At 50.7% G+C, this 14,067-nt stretch overlaps 2 protein-coding genes across 4 annotated transcripts in view; both read left to right on the plus strand.

Annotated features, from left to right (window-relative positions):
• The first annotated feature begins 594 nt into the window (after nucleotides 1–594).
• The window catches only part of LOC114249179 (peroxynitrite isomerase THAP4-like), a 45,507-nt gene continuing 32,034 nt past the window's right edge, over nucleotides 595–14,067 (plus strand). The window contains exons 1-3 of one of the 3 annotated variants that reach the window (XM_089737960.1): nucleotides 604–783; nucleotides 2,330–2,744; nucleotides 2,821–4,044. In XM_089737960.1, coding sequence (XP_089594086.1) covers nucleotides 776–783; nucleotides 2,330–2,744; nucleotides 2,821–2,853 — 456 coding nt within the window. In that variant the 5' untranslated portion in view covers nucleotides 604–775 and the 3' untranslated portion in view covers nucleotides 2,854–4,044. Of the gene's footprint in view, nucleotides 784–2,329; nucleotides 2,745–2,820; nucleotides 4,045–14,067 lie in introns of those variants that run through there. The other 2 variants (XM_089737963.1, XM_089737961.1) reach the window with 2 other exon arrangements.
• On the plus strand, nucleotides 6,197–7,746 carry LOC149500033 (uncharacterized). The gene is given in 2 exon segments (XM_089737964.1): nucleotides 6,197–7,053; nucleotides 7,056–7,746. Coding segments are annotated over 2 exon segments (378 nt in total). The 5' UTR covers nucleotides 6,197–7,001; the 3' UTR covers nucleotides 7,382–7,746.

The following is a 14,067-nucleotide window of genomic DNA, read 5'->3' on the forward strand; positions in this document are numbered from 1 at the left end:
ATGCTTCGATTTTTAGCTCCTCTATCTAGTATATACTTCATGGTTGTTTGATTTTTGGTATTTAAATATGCAAAGAAAATTAAATGCAGAGACTTACATACATTCTTCGTCCTAAGTCAAGGAATTAAAAAAGGGTATTTTTTGAAAGGATCATTTCTAAGCAATTTAGGATAAAACAAAAATCTTAAGTGGAAACACTGTTAGAAATTATGTCGAAGATTCGTTTTCTTTATGGCGGGAACGCGAGGAGGGAAGTTGTGTGATTTGTTTTATTTTGTCTATTTAGTGTTTCTTCAGGTTTAAATGTGTAATAATGGCGGTTTATTAACTGTTTAATATCTGTGAAAGAGCATAAATGTGGAAAAATGAAACACACCCGTTGGACGTAACTTCTCGAGATTCTCCAAAAAGTCTACTGAAAAAATCTCAGTAAATCACCACCATTTTACTGAGATTATATTTCATCGCATATCATCTCATCTCATTTCATTTCATTTTGTTTCCGTTTCATTTCATTTCATTTCATGCCATGTTTCATATTAATCAACTTCGACTCATTTCATAATATGATTATAATTTATAAAAGTTTTGACTTGACTTAAAGGACTTAGTTACCAAGTCAAAAAAGTGTCGAAGATTCACGAAGCTTTGGCGTTTGGCGTCCCTCGCCCAATTCGCCCATTTCCTGTTTGGAAGGCCGTTGGTGTACAACAGAAACAAGAGGATATTATCCAAACATACCAGACTTCAGCTATCATGAAGACTTGGAGTTTATATGCGATGGTGAGTCTAATAAAATCGAAATTTTTATTAATTGCCGGAAGCTACACCTGCTTCATAGGTAAGCCGTTATGGCTTGTCCCAATTGAATTGGGGCACCTATGAGTTTCGCTCTTGCTCATGCATAGCTTGTTGCTAATTTGCTTCTGCTCTGCATTATCTTTCTATCTATCTCTGCTAATATTTGTATGCATTGCTCTGCATTAAGTATAGCAAACAAATATTAGTAAATGCGGACGTGTCTACCACGTGCACTTAAACTTAACTATGAAGGAGTGACATCGTGTAACAAGAAGAAACTCGACATTTTGGTTGAGTTCGAACAGTGAAGTACCAGCATTTTTACCGTTTTTGTAGTATAGTACAACTGGATCATAATTGATTGAGATTTCAACTTGGTCTCAAAAGATGGATAGTTGTGTTTATGTTGCGATGTCCATGGGTTCCAATACCTATTTATAGCCAGATGCGCCCCACTAGCTTTGGGAAGTCACAGAGTAGTACAACCAGTAGTGTTGTGACAAGGAGACCACTTCTTGAGCCAAAAATAGTTCTGAATTAAATATGAATCAATGACTTTGGTGTCTTGACTGAAAACTTTGAACAAAATCAAATTGAAAAACTCCTAGAAAACTTGATTCAATTTTTTATACGAATTTCATATCCGCAACAATCAGACCAGGTGGTACACCGAGCAAAAGCATCATTGTTTTCTACTACCAGTATACTGCTCACTTCACACCAGATCAGGAACAGTGCACATCCACAACCCAACACATGAAGCCAACATTAGCACTTTCAAAATAAACTAAGTATTGCAGTTCATTATCCGGTAGCACATATTTTCAATATTAAATCTCAACATTATACATTGATTGACATTCTTCACACTTCCACTACTGCATTGGTAACGTGGCAGCTCTGTATTACTACTGACATTATTTTTTGGACCACACACGCTTCACTAAAACTTCATTAAACTCATGAAGCACACTACTCTATAAAACTAAGCATTTATTTGTTACAAGTGCAAGGGAAGCTGTTGGGTCATGTTTTGTTTTAAATAAATTATTTATGACTATTTAAAATCGCCAATTCTTATTCTGTTGATAGATTTAAATAAATGCTTTTGTAAAATTCAGTTATGACAAAACCCTCCCCAAACAGAGTGAAACCAATTGACAGCAGTTACCATTTTTTAAGCTGAATGTCCATAACTATTGACAATATTATTGTGGCTAACTATGTTGTAGTATTTATGGGTTATGGTACCACCAAACACTGATTAGGCTTTACATGACGATTTGTAAATCAGTTTTTTTTGTCAAAGGTTCAATTGTGCTATTTTCATGCAATTCCCTATGTTAGTGCTAAAATAACTAGCTTCTTGCAACCAGGCAGGATAGTTAATAGATACTATAATATATAGTAATAAAGAGATGCATATATAATACAGCTTAGGCTATTCTTTTCAGTATCCAGACCCTACGTGCCACAGAAATTGGGCTGACTGATAGAAATAATTGTAAAAGAATTTCTTTTATTCCAGGTCACCCCATGTACAATTTCCTATCGATGTCAAGGCACCCTTAGAAGCAGGCATCGATACATCAGAAAAAGGCTTCCTTCGCATCAAACCTGGGACAACTGAGCTGACTTTCATCGTGAGCCACAACTTTAGGCTGACTTCACTCGAAGAGGGACTGTGTGACACAGAGACACATCAAGTAATTTTAGAAACAATTAATTTATCTAGAATTTCATTTGCTAAACCGCCCTTTGTGAAAAGAATTAAGAGGGTTTTCAAACTACTGAGTGATGATCAGTTGGAAGCAACGTTGTATATGGAAACTGATACTACACCAATGAGTGAACATTTGAGAGCAGCTTACAAAAAAATTCAAAATATTTTATTTTATTATACACATACAACTATAGCATTGTCGGTCATTGGGAGCTTTCAAGTAAGACAATTCAGATTCCTTCCACATTCTATTAAAACCTTAGATAAAGAAGTCTACTGTATGATTTTGTTTATAGGGAGGGGGTCTTGTGAGGCTCATTCATTACTGACAGCAAAACAGTTCATTAGTGCCCTTGATGTAGACATCACAGCTAAGGCATCAGATATTTTGAAAGCTATTTATTCAATATGATGATGAAGACTGGAAAACGATTGACTTATTAAAAAAAAAATTGTTAAAAGTTATGGATACCATTACATTAAAAAACTGATTTTTATGTAAAAATTCAACCTGTGTTCCAAGGTTGAATTTTTAGTGTCTGTTAATTGTTGAACAATGTCTTATTTATTCCGAATAAAATAAAGGTATATTATAAGTGGTGAAAAAATATTGGAATAGATAGAAATATTGCATGGCACATGTGAGTGAACAAGACAATGTTAACAGCTATTCATGTTTTACACACATACACACACACACACAACATCAAAATGATTTTCATGAAATGTTTAGATGTAAATTTTTCAAGGGTTTTTCAGTAGTATTTTCCATATGTTGTGTTTCTCATGTTGAACACATTTCATATTAAAGAAAATACTGGTCGCTAGTAGTATCCACGACTTTATCCATTTAAACTCCAGTAATCGTTTATAACTGCATCGTACAATAATTGAGAGCCACTCGTTCTTTAAACCTCGTTCAGAGACGCCGATATTTCTTGCAAAGATTATTGAAATTTCCTGGTGTTTAATTGTTCTTGTTTCTTAATCGGAGTTCCGTTGGAATAACGATCGTAAGCCCGGGTTTAACGCAACGTGGACGCGCGTGGCAATTAGGCGATGAGTGCCCGTAGAGTTGGCATCGGTGGTACTGCCCGGGAGTGTCACGTTTATAGGGGGCTTCGACCGTTCCCCCAGATAGGCTCGCGGCGGACTCGTACTCCATTTCTGACTCGATGTCGGAGCCGGAGCTAGCGGCCTCGGAGGACGCGATTGATACTGCGGGCGCGGGTGGGGAGGGGAAAGCGGCGACTCTGGGAGTACCGACGGGACCTTCGCGGCGGCGGCAATCGGTGCATGGGGGTTCGAACCTAGGCTGGCCTTGTAGGCCTCGAAACGAGACATGTCCGGGCAGAATTCGCGGACGAATAGTGAGAACAGCGCGCTGTCCTCGTCCGTCATTTTGAAGTGTTGCCCGGGGGAGGGGGGCGTCCCCGGGACTTATGTAATTCGCCGTAAGGTGAGTCCTCTGAATGGGGTTTGACCCCCCTGCGCTGTGATTTGCAGGGGGGGTGCCTATGCCGTGAAAACTACAATCAGCAGGGAATTGGGATGGAACTTGGAAAGGCGGGACCCCACTAGGTTGTGAGAATGCCACAACAAGCGCTGAACGTAACGGGTTTTTTGTCTCGAAAAAGACAGTTTTTTGAGTTTTCGTTTGCAAAGCGAAACAAATTCTCACTGTGTGTTCACGACTCAAGGTCGCGGCGCCAGCGACAGTGCTTCGAGAATGCAAAACTCGGTGTGTTCGGGGTCCGCTTATTTGTGCATCGGCCAGCAGCTCTGCCTTGTCATCGTCATCGAAAGCCGGTGGTTGGCCTGAAGGGCGTACGAGGGGAGGCATAGTAGCGGTAGTTTCGGATTTGAGAGTCCTAGGTAGTCGCCAGTATGCTTGGTGTGAGGGCGCGAGTTCTTCTAAGTAACTATCCCAGTTTTCGTTTCGGGCGTCGCTTAAGCGGGATTTGACCTCCCGCTGTAAGCGACGCATCCGAGTCCGGTTTGAATCCGTGGAATATCGATCGTAGGCCCGGATTGCCGCGTTTCTAACTCTTACGAGGTCCCTAAGATCGGGGGAAAGTCTGATGCGGTGGAAGCAGTCCTCCACATCGACTTGCTTTGAAGATCTTGTGATCGCCGTCGAGACGTGATCAGTGAAGATGTTTATGGATTCGACTGTGGCCTCGGGGGATGGAGTTGAATCCGGGCCGCAGGGGAGGATTGGTGGAGCGGTGTCAGCTAAGCACGTGCCCAGCTTCTTCCAATCCACCATGGTCCTCGTATCTGGTTCGCGGTTGAGTGGGCGACCGAGCTGCATGACGACAGGTCGGTGGTCTGAGTCGAGTTCTGACATTGCCTCCACTTCAATAAAGCGGCACGACACGAGAACCCTCTCATCGTGGCCGCCGGTAACTACATTCCCGATCCTGCGGACAGAATGGAAAGCAGTCGACGTCGCCCAAAACACGTCATCTCGGATCCTCCCGATCCACTAACGGTGCTTCTAGGTACTTCAAGCACCGGTCACCGTTCTCGTCGAACCCGTCGCTTGCGACGAAGGGCTCGACGAGTAAACTAACTCTCAGACACAGCCCACTGAGTTTCTCGCCGGATCTTCTCAGTGGGTCGCGTTTCCGATCCGGTGGTAGATTCTGCGAAGCACGGCTCTTGCTAGGGTTCGTGTTAGCAACGTCATCAGGTTTGAGCCCCTTGAGCTCACCTACAAAAGTTAGGGTTACGCTGACATAGCCTCTCAAGGCTCTCAGCTTAGGTAGGAAAAAAAAAAAAAAAAAAAACATTGCCTCGATGGAGCGCAAGCGCAGAGTTACGTTCCTCAGCAGTGCCAGATCTATTGTGCTCGGACGACGCGCGGCGTTGTACGGATAGCAGTGGGGGTCGGAGGGTTGAATATCTCGAATGTGAGGTCGTCTATGAACGCGTCGAGACGATTACCGTTCACATTCGTGCGATGGCAGTTCCACCTAGTGTGGTAGCAATTTAAATCGCCTGCCAGAATGACCGCGTCCCCCATACCGAGCAGTGTCTCGAGGTCACTGCTCAGGAGGGGTTTGTCAGGGGGGAGATAGACGGATGCGATGACGATCGGCTGGTGTCCCGTCAGCGCGATGCGGCACACTGACGCCTCGATATGTAAGAGCGAGGGAGTATCGAGAGGAACGCAGTGCAGGGCCCTCCTATAGTAAATGACAGTCCCGCCCTTGCGGGTGGAGAGTGTCATTCCTAACCATGACGTAATTCGCGACTTTGGGGTCGCGACGCGAGGGCTTTAGGAAGGTCTCCTGCACCAGAAGGATGTCGATGAGATTGTCACGTAGAAACTCATAAACCTGGTCGCGCTGACGCGCGAGTCCGTTAGCATTGTAGACTGCTAACTTCAAGGAATGGGGTTTTAATCTCGCGTTGCACGCCATTGATTACCGGTAATCAAACCAGCGTGCGCTGGACGGACTCGATGACGTCGATGTACTCAAACGTCGCGTTTAGGCGGTCTTCGGCCGTGACCGCTCTGCGCATGGCGTCGGCGAATGCACGCATGCGGTCGATGTTTATCGCGGCGATGTAGTCGCGAATAATTGTGAAGTCGTTTGAGTGCGCGGGGCCGGGGCGAGGCGCGGGACCGGGCGCGGGCGCGGGGGCGGGGCGCGGCGCGAGTAGAGGTTGGGGTGCCGGTGTCGTTCCTGCCTTCGTGAACGGCAACGGTTTAGCCCACGCGGAGACGGTGGGCACCGGAGCCGGTACGAAAGCCGGTTTCGGCGCGCGGGGCGCCGAAGTCTTTGGGCCAGCGGTTTTAGGGGGCGCGTTTGCCGGGCGCTTCCGTGGAGCCTTGGGGCATCCACGGTAGTTGGCCGTGTGTCCCTGCTTGCGGCAGAGTACACAGCTCGGCGGCTCCGTCGCTGTCTCCTTTACGCGCGAGCAATCGGTGGTCGCGTGATCGTCTAAACACTTCACGCAACGCGGTCGCGCGTTGCAGTTACGCGCGGAGTGGCCATAGAGCTGGCAACGGTGGCACTGCCCGGGAGTGCCGCGTTTGTAGGGGGCCTCTACGGTGACCCCCGATAGGCCGCACACGGTGCGGAGACATGAGGCAATTTTCTTGCCCTCCGGTGTGGCTTCTAGTGCTACGAGCACCATATCATACGCGAATTTGTCGCGCCCGCTGTGCATCCGGTGCACACTTATGACGGGGTAGGACTGACCTACCAGGTCGTTCTTTATTTGATCTGTGTCTAATTCTTTAGGAACTCCGCGTATTACGACGCGGAGTTCACGCTCCTCCTGGAGCGCATAGGTATGATAACCTATGCGTTCCTTGCGGAGGTACGCGGTCAACGACCTATGGTCGTCGGATGTTTCAACCTTGATCTGAATTCCATGCGGGATATTCCTCGCATGGACGACATTGATCTTTTGGGCCTTAAGGGCCAGGGACACGCGATCCCAAGAAGACTTTTCCCGCAGGATGACCGGCGGCGGCGCGGGAACTTTTCGGACGGGCGCGGGCCCGGGGCGCGGCGAGGGGAGTCCGGGGTTATGACGGTCTTCGGCCGCGAGGCGTTCGCGGCCTTGGGTTGTTTGGGCGCCGTGGGCGGATCCACAGCGCGGGCGCGTTTTTTGCCGCGCGCGACGGTGGTGAACCCTTCCGAGGTTCCGGGTTCGGGGCTAGCGGCCGACTCGAACTCCATCTCCGACTCGGAGTCGGAGCCGGAGCTCGATGCCGCGCAAGACGCGATCGACGCAGGCGCGGGGGTGGGGGGCGACATCGGCGAGTCGCGAGGTACCGGCGCGGGGGGCGACAACGGAGAGTCGCGGAGTGCCGGCGCGTCAAGGCCGGCCTTGTAAACTTCGAACCTTGCGACTATGTCCGGACAGAAGTCGCGGACGAACTTGATGAATAGCGCAGCGTTGGTGTCACTCATGGTGACGTGTGCCCGGGGGGGGCGTCCTCGGGACTTAAAGCAAACTCGCCGAAAGGCGAGTCCCCTGAGTGGGAGTTATACCCCCTGCGCTGTGCCAGCAACAAGGGGGGGAGTGCCTTTGCCGTGAAAACGGCAGTCGGCTGGGAATTGGGGTGGAAAGTTGGGAAGGTGGGGCTCCACTGGGTTGTGAGAATGCCACAACAAGCGGTGATCTCAGTGGAGTTTTAGTCTCGAAAGAGACTGTTTTGCTCGCCGAATATATAAATGAATTTAATATATGAGATAATGAGTTGGCGTTACGAGTGCACAACAACAAGCTCGAACTGTTTTTGGGATTCAAGGTCGCGACGCCAGCGACAGCGCGTCGAGAATGCACAACAATGTCGCGATCTATGCGACAACGACAATGTCGGGCAACTCACAACTCACGTTCGCGACGGCAGCGACAATTTTTCTCAAAAACGCGTCCGGACCAAATGGTGTTGCAATCGGAACTGACCACAATCTGTTTTTTTTTTTTTTTTTTTTTTTTCCTACCTAAGCTGATAGCCCTAGCGGCTATTTCAGCGTAACCCTAACTTTAGTAGGTGAGCTCACGGGGCTCAAACCTGACGATGTTGCTAACACGAACCCTAGCAAGAGTCGTGCTTCGCAGAATCTACCACCGGATCGGAAACGCGACCCACTGAGAAGATCCGGCGAGAAACTCAGTGGGCTGTGTCTGAGAGTTAATTTACTCGTCGAGCCCTTCGTCGCAAGCGACGGGTTCGACGAGAACGGTGACCGGTGCTTGAAGTACCTAAAAGCACCGTTAGTGGATCAGGAGGATCCGAGATGACGTGTTTAGGGCGACGTCGACTGCTTTCCATTCTGTCCGCAGGATCGGGAATGTAGTTACCGGCGGCCACGATGAGAGGGTTCTCGTGTCGTGCCGCTTTATCGAAGTGGCGCATGGACGCCGACTGAAGATACTTACTGATGGACTCTAAGTCCAGGTCGTCATGGAGGTCGACGTTCCTGACAAACCACGGGGCTCCGACGGCTATCCTGCAAAAACGGGATTGAATAATTTGAAATGTTTTTAGGTGTATGCGGGCCGCGTGAGCGAACACTACACTTGCATAGGTCATGACGGGGCGTATGCAAGTTTTGTAGAGTGTCACCTTATTTCTAAGGGACATTTTACTTCGCCTACATATCATCGGGTAGAGACGTCCTAGAATGAAGGCGGCACGGTCGCGTACCGTCTTAATGTGGGGGCGGAATGTCATCCTACTGTCGAGGGTGACGCCTAAGTATTTGACCTTCGGGGCCCACGGTATGGGCTGGTCGAACATCGTGATTGGGCGAACGGCGGGGGCGGGGGTGTTGACGCGCCTAGTCGGGAGAGGGATGCTCAGCGTGGTGTTCGGAGGGCGACCCCTTTTGAAGAGCACCGCTGTGCTTTTCGTGGGGTTGATGTCGATGCGCCACTTCCGGAACCACTGTCCCATGGTGGTAGCTGCGGTCTGAAGTCGTCGATGAAGCAACGCCTTCTTCCTACACGAGTAGTAGATGGCGGTGTCATCGGCGAAGAGCGCCAGATGGGTCTCCGGAGACCGGGGTATATCATTGATATACAAACTGAATAGTAACGGGGAGAGGGCGGAGCCTTGCGGGACTCCGGCTGTGACGTGACGGGGCCGGGAACGCGTTCCCTCGACTCGATATCGGAACGAACGGTTCGACAAGTAGTCTCGTATGATGAGCACGAGCCTGTCTGGCACTCCCATGTTATACAGTTTGTATATCAAACCGTTGTGCCAGACTTTGTCGAACGCCTTCGCTATATCGAAGAAGAGGGCTCCTGTCGGAATGGGTTTCCGCCTGTTCAGCCCTAGTAAGATGTGCTCCGTGAGGCGGTGCACTTGATGGACGCACGAGTGTCTGGCGCGGAATCCAAACTGCTCGTCTATCAGAATTTTGTTCGCGGATACGAAGTCCCAGAGGCGTTTACGAAGGAGCCGTTCGTATAGTTTGCCTATCGCCGGGAGGAGACTGATGGGGCGGTAACTCGCGGTTTCGTTCTTCGGTTTGCCCGGCTTGTGTATGCCGATAACGTCCGCTTCTTTTCACGCCGCGGGAAAGATGCAGTTCGTCATAGCAGCATTTAATATGGTGGCCAACATCGTTATCAGTTGGGCTGGTAACAGTTTAAGCGCGCGGTTGCGGATGCCGTCGGAGCCGGGAGCTTTCCGTGGTTGTAGGCTATCGATCGCCTCCTTGACCTCGGAAGTGGTAATGGGGGGTAACGCGTCCGAGGGCGGCAGGGAAGCTCTGCGCTCGACCTCCCTGTCGACGAACTCGGTGTGTTCGGGGTCCGCGTGTTGAGTGCTGGTGGTGCACTGCTCTTGCAGTTCATCGGCCAGCAACTCTGCCTTGTCATCGTCATCGTAAGCCGGTGATTGGCCTGAGGGGCGTACGAGAGGCGGCATAGTGGCTATAGTTTCGGACTTGAGGGTCCTAGCTAGTCGCCAGTATGCTTGGTGAGTGGGCGCGAGTTCTTCTAAATAACTATCCCAGTTTTCGTTTCGGGCGTCGCTTAAGCGGGATTTGACCTTCCGTTGTAAGCGACGCATCCGAGTCCGGTTTGAATCCGTGGGATATCGATCGTAGGCCCGGATTGCCGCGTTTCTGATTCTAACGAGGTCCCTAAGATCGGGGGAAAGTCTGATGCGGTGGAAGCAGTCCTCCACATCGACTTGTTTCGAGGATCTTATGATCGCCGTCGAGACGTGATCAGTGAAGATGTTTATGGATTCGACGGTATCCTCGGGGGATGGAGTTGAATCCGGGCCGCAAGGGAGGATTGGTGGAGCGGTGTCAGCTAAGCACGTGCCCAGCTTCTTCCAATCCACCATGGTCCTCGTATCTGGTTCGCGGTTGAGTGGGCGACCGAGCTGCATGACGACAGGTCGGTGGTCTGAGTCGAGTTCTGACATTGCCTCGATGGAGCGTAAGCGCAGAGTTACGTTCCTCAGCAGTGCCAGATCTATTGTGCTCGGACGACGCGCGGCGTTGTACGGATAGCACGTGGGGGTCGGGGGGTTGAATATTTCGAATGTGAGGTCGTCTATGAACGCGTCGAGACGCCTACCGTTCACATTCGTGGGATGGCAGTTCCACTTAGTGTGGTGGCAATTTAAATCGCCTGCCAGGATGACCGCGTCCCCCATACCGAGCAGTGTCTCGAGGTCACTGCTCAGGAGGGGTTTGTCAGGGGGGAGATAAACGGATGCGATGACGATCGGCTGGTGTCCCGTCAGCGCGATGCGGCACACTGACGCCTCGATATGTAAGAGCGAGGGAGTATCGAGAGGGACGCAGTGCAGGGCCCTCCTATAGTAAATGACAGTCCCGCCCTTGCGGGCGGAGAGTCTGTCATTCCTAACCATGACGTAATTCGCGACTTTGGGGTCGCGACGCGAGGGCTTTAGGAAGGTCTCCTGCACCAGAAGGATGTCGATGAGATTATCACGGAGAAACTCATATACTTGATCGCGCTGACGCGCGAGTCCGTTAGCATTATAAAATGCTAACTTTAAGGAACGCGGTTTTTCCCTACCGTTGTTGGCCATTGATTACCGGTAATCAAGCCAGCGTACGCTGGACGGACTCGATGACGTCCATATGGTCGAACGTCGCGTATAGGCGGTCATCGGCCGTGACTGCCCTGCGCATGGCGTCGGCGAACGAGCGCATGCGATCTATATTTATCGCGGCGATATAATCACGCACGATTGAAAAGTCGTTTACGGCAGGCCGCGCGGGGCCGGGGCGAGGCGCGGGACCGGGCGCGAGGGCGGGGCGCGGCGCGAGCAGGGGCTGGGGTGCCGGTGGTTTCCCTGCCAACGTGAGCGGCAGCGGTTTTGCCCACGCGGAGACGGTGGGCACCGGTGCCGGCACGAAGGCAGGTTTCGGCGCGCGGGGCGCCGAAGTCTTTGGGCCGACGGTTTTAGATGGCGCGTTGGCCAGACGCTTCCGCGGGGCCTTGGGGCATCCGCGGTAGTTGGCTGTGTGGCCCTGCTTCTGGCAGAGCACACAGCTCGGCGGTTCGGTCGCGGTCTCTTTGACCCGCGAACAGTCGGCTGTCGCGTGGTCACCGAGGCACTTTACGCACCGCGGACGCGCGTGGCAGTTGCGCGCGGAGTGGCCATACAGTTGGCACCTATGGCACTGACCGGGAGTGCCTTTTTTGTGTGGGGCCTCGACGGTGACCCCTGATAACCCGCAAACGGTGCGGAGGCTTGAGGCAATTCGTTTGCCTTCGGCGGTTGGTTCCAACGCGACGAGAACCATGTTATACGCGAATTTATCGCGCCCGCTGTGCATACGGTGCACACTTATGATTGGGTACGTTTGCCTGATTAGGTCTTCCTTGATTAGCTCGACGTCGAGCTCTTTTGGTACTCCGCGTATTACTACGCGGAGCTCGCGGTCCTCCTGGAGTGCATAGGTGTGGTATCCTATGCTCTCCTTTCGGAGGTAAGAAGTGAGGGCCCTATGGTCGCCCGGCGTTGCGACCTTTATTTAAATCCCGTGCGCGAGATTACGCGCTTGGGAGTAGTTGATTTTGTTGGCCGTAAGGGCCTGGGATACCCGGTTCCACGCGGATTTTTCACGTAGGATTACGGGCGGGGGCGCGACGATTTTGTTGACGGGCGCGGGTTTCGGCGACGGAGTTGCGCGGCGAGGGGAGTCGGGTGTGACCACGACTTTAGGACGCGACGCGTTCGCGGCCTTGGGCTGTTTTGGCGCCGTGGACGGTTCCACGGCACGGGCGCGTTTTTTGCCGCGCGTGACGGTTTTGAACCCATCCGAGGGTCCGGGTTCCGGGCTGGCGGCCGACTCGAACTCCATCTCCGACTCGGAGTCGGAGCCGGAGCTCGATGCCGCGCATGACGCGATCGACGCGGGCGCGGGGGTGGGGGGCGACATCGGCGAGTCACGGAGTGCCGGCGCGGGAGGCGATAGCGGCGAGTCGCGGATGATAATCGCGGCGGCGGCGGACGAACCATCGGGGTTCGATTCTAGCGTAGCCTTGTAGGCCTCAAAACGGGACATAATGTCCGGGCATATTAATTGCACGAACTGCGCGAATAGCGCGCTGTTCGTGTTCATTTTGGTTTTTGCCCGGGGGGGGCGTCCCCGGGACTTAAAGCAACTCGCCGAAAGGCGAGTCCCCTGAGTGGGAGTTTAAACCCCCTGCGCTGTACTTGCCAGCAGTGATTTGCAGGGGGGGGATGCCTATGCCGTGAAAACGGCAGTCAGCTGGGATTGGGGTGGAGAGTTTGGGAAGGTGGGGCCCCACTGGGTTGTGAGTGCCACAACAAGCGGTGATCGCAGTGGGGGTTAGTCTCGAAAGAGACTGTTTTTTAAAATGATAGATAAATAAAAATAATAATGACAATGAATTGGATGTTTTGGTGATAATATGAATTTGTCGTTTTCGATTGCAGAACTACGAACTCGAAATACGCTTTCCTGATTCAAGGTCGCGATGCCAGCGACAGAGCGTCCGGAATGCAAAACAAAGTCGCGATCAAAGCGACAACGACGATGTCGTGCAAACTAGACACACAATCGCGACAGCAGCGACAATTTTTCAGGAAAACGCGTCCGGGCTCAACAGCTTTGCGATCGGAACTGCTTGACCACAATCTGAAAGTCTGAATGCTCTTTTATACAGATTGACTCGAGCGGTGTTTTGCCGTAACGAGAGCGCTTAGAATGCACCCTTGATCTGTGTGTTATTTTAACGAGACCACTATATAACTTTCCCAATTGCTTGTTTATAATGTTACTATCCATTTCATTAAAATGTTCTGTTTAATTCTACGTTGCCTACGGTTTTATGATTTAATAATAATATTTTAACATCTTGATTATTGAAACCATTTATAATGTCATTATTGTTTTATTTTTAACACTATTTCTGTTTTAATGAGCGAGTTTGTCGCGTTTGTTATTCGTCTGTACAAAGTCTTAGTTTTCTATGGGTAGAATCACCAGTCTTCGCAGGACTCTGCCCAAGGTTCTCTAATGTCTACGTTCTCCAGCTGTTTCGTGTGCCGGTGTCGTACTCTTCAAGCGTTCCTGACGTGGCTACCGGACCACCTAGCAATAATTAGTTCGGGATCCTTCGCAGTGTCCGAGACGTGGGTGTGTGACTTTTCACTGTAAATTCCACTTCTTGACTTCCGGTATTGCTGTTCACGCCATTTTTCAAAGTCCGTGAATGGTGCTCCGGAAAGGATAAACCTCCAGGCGATCGTTTGTTTTGCTGCTTCTTTCGCTGTTGCGTTGTCGATGGCTTAGCGCGATTCCATTACCGTTCCTTTCAGGCTGGTGCCATTGTCCGACCTATCCACGTCGAACAACCTTGGGGGGTTGCTTGCTCGGTATTGCTACTCATAATCCCTTTAAGGTATGGGACACGAGGTCTCACGACTCGAGCTCAATGAATACGGTGACCTAAGTTTTGGATGTTGGTGGTAGCTACCAGTAGCAAGTGCATTAGTCTACTGGTAGATGCGTAGGACGTATCTGGGCGTCGACGGTGACTGGTCG

The sequence above is a fragment of the Bombyx mandarina genome, chromosome 24 (assembly GCF_030267445.1).
Source record: "Bombyx mandarina strain Sakado chromosome 24, ASM3026744v2".
NCBI classification, from domain to species: Eukaryota; Metazoa; Arthropoda; class Insecta; order Lepidoptera; family Bombycidae; genus Bombyx; species Bombyx mandarina.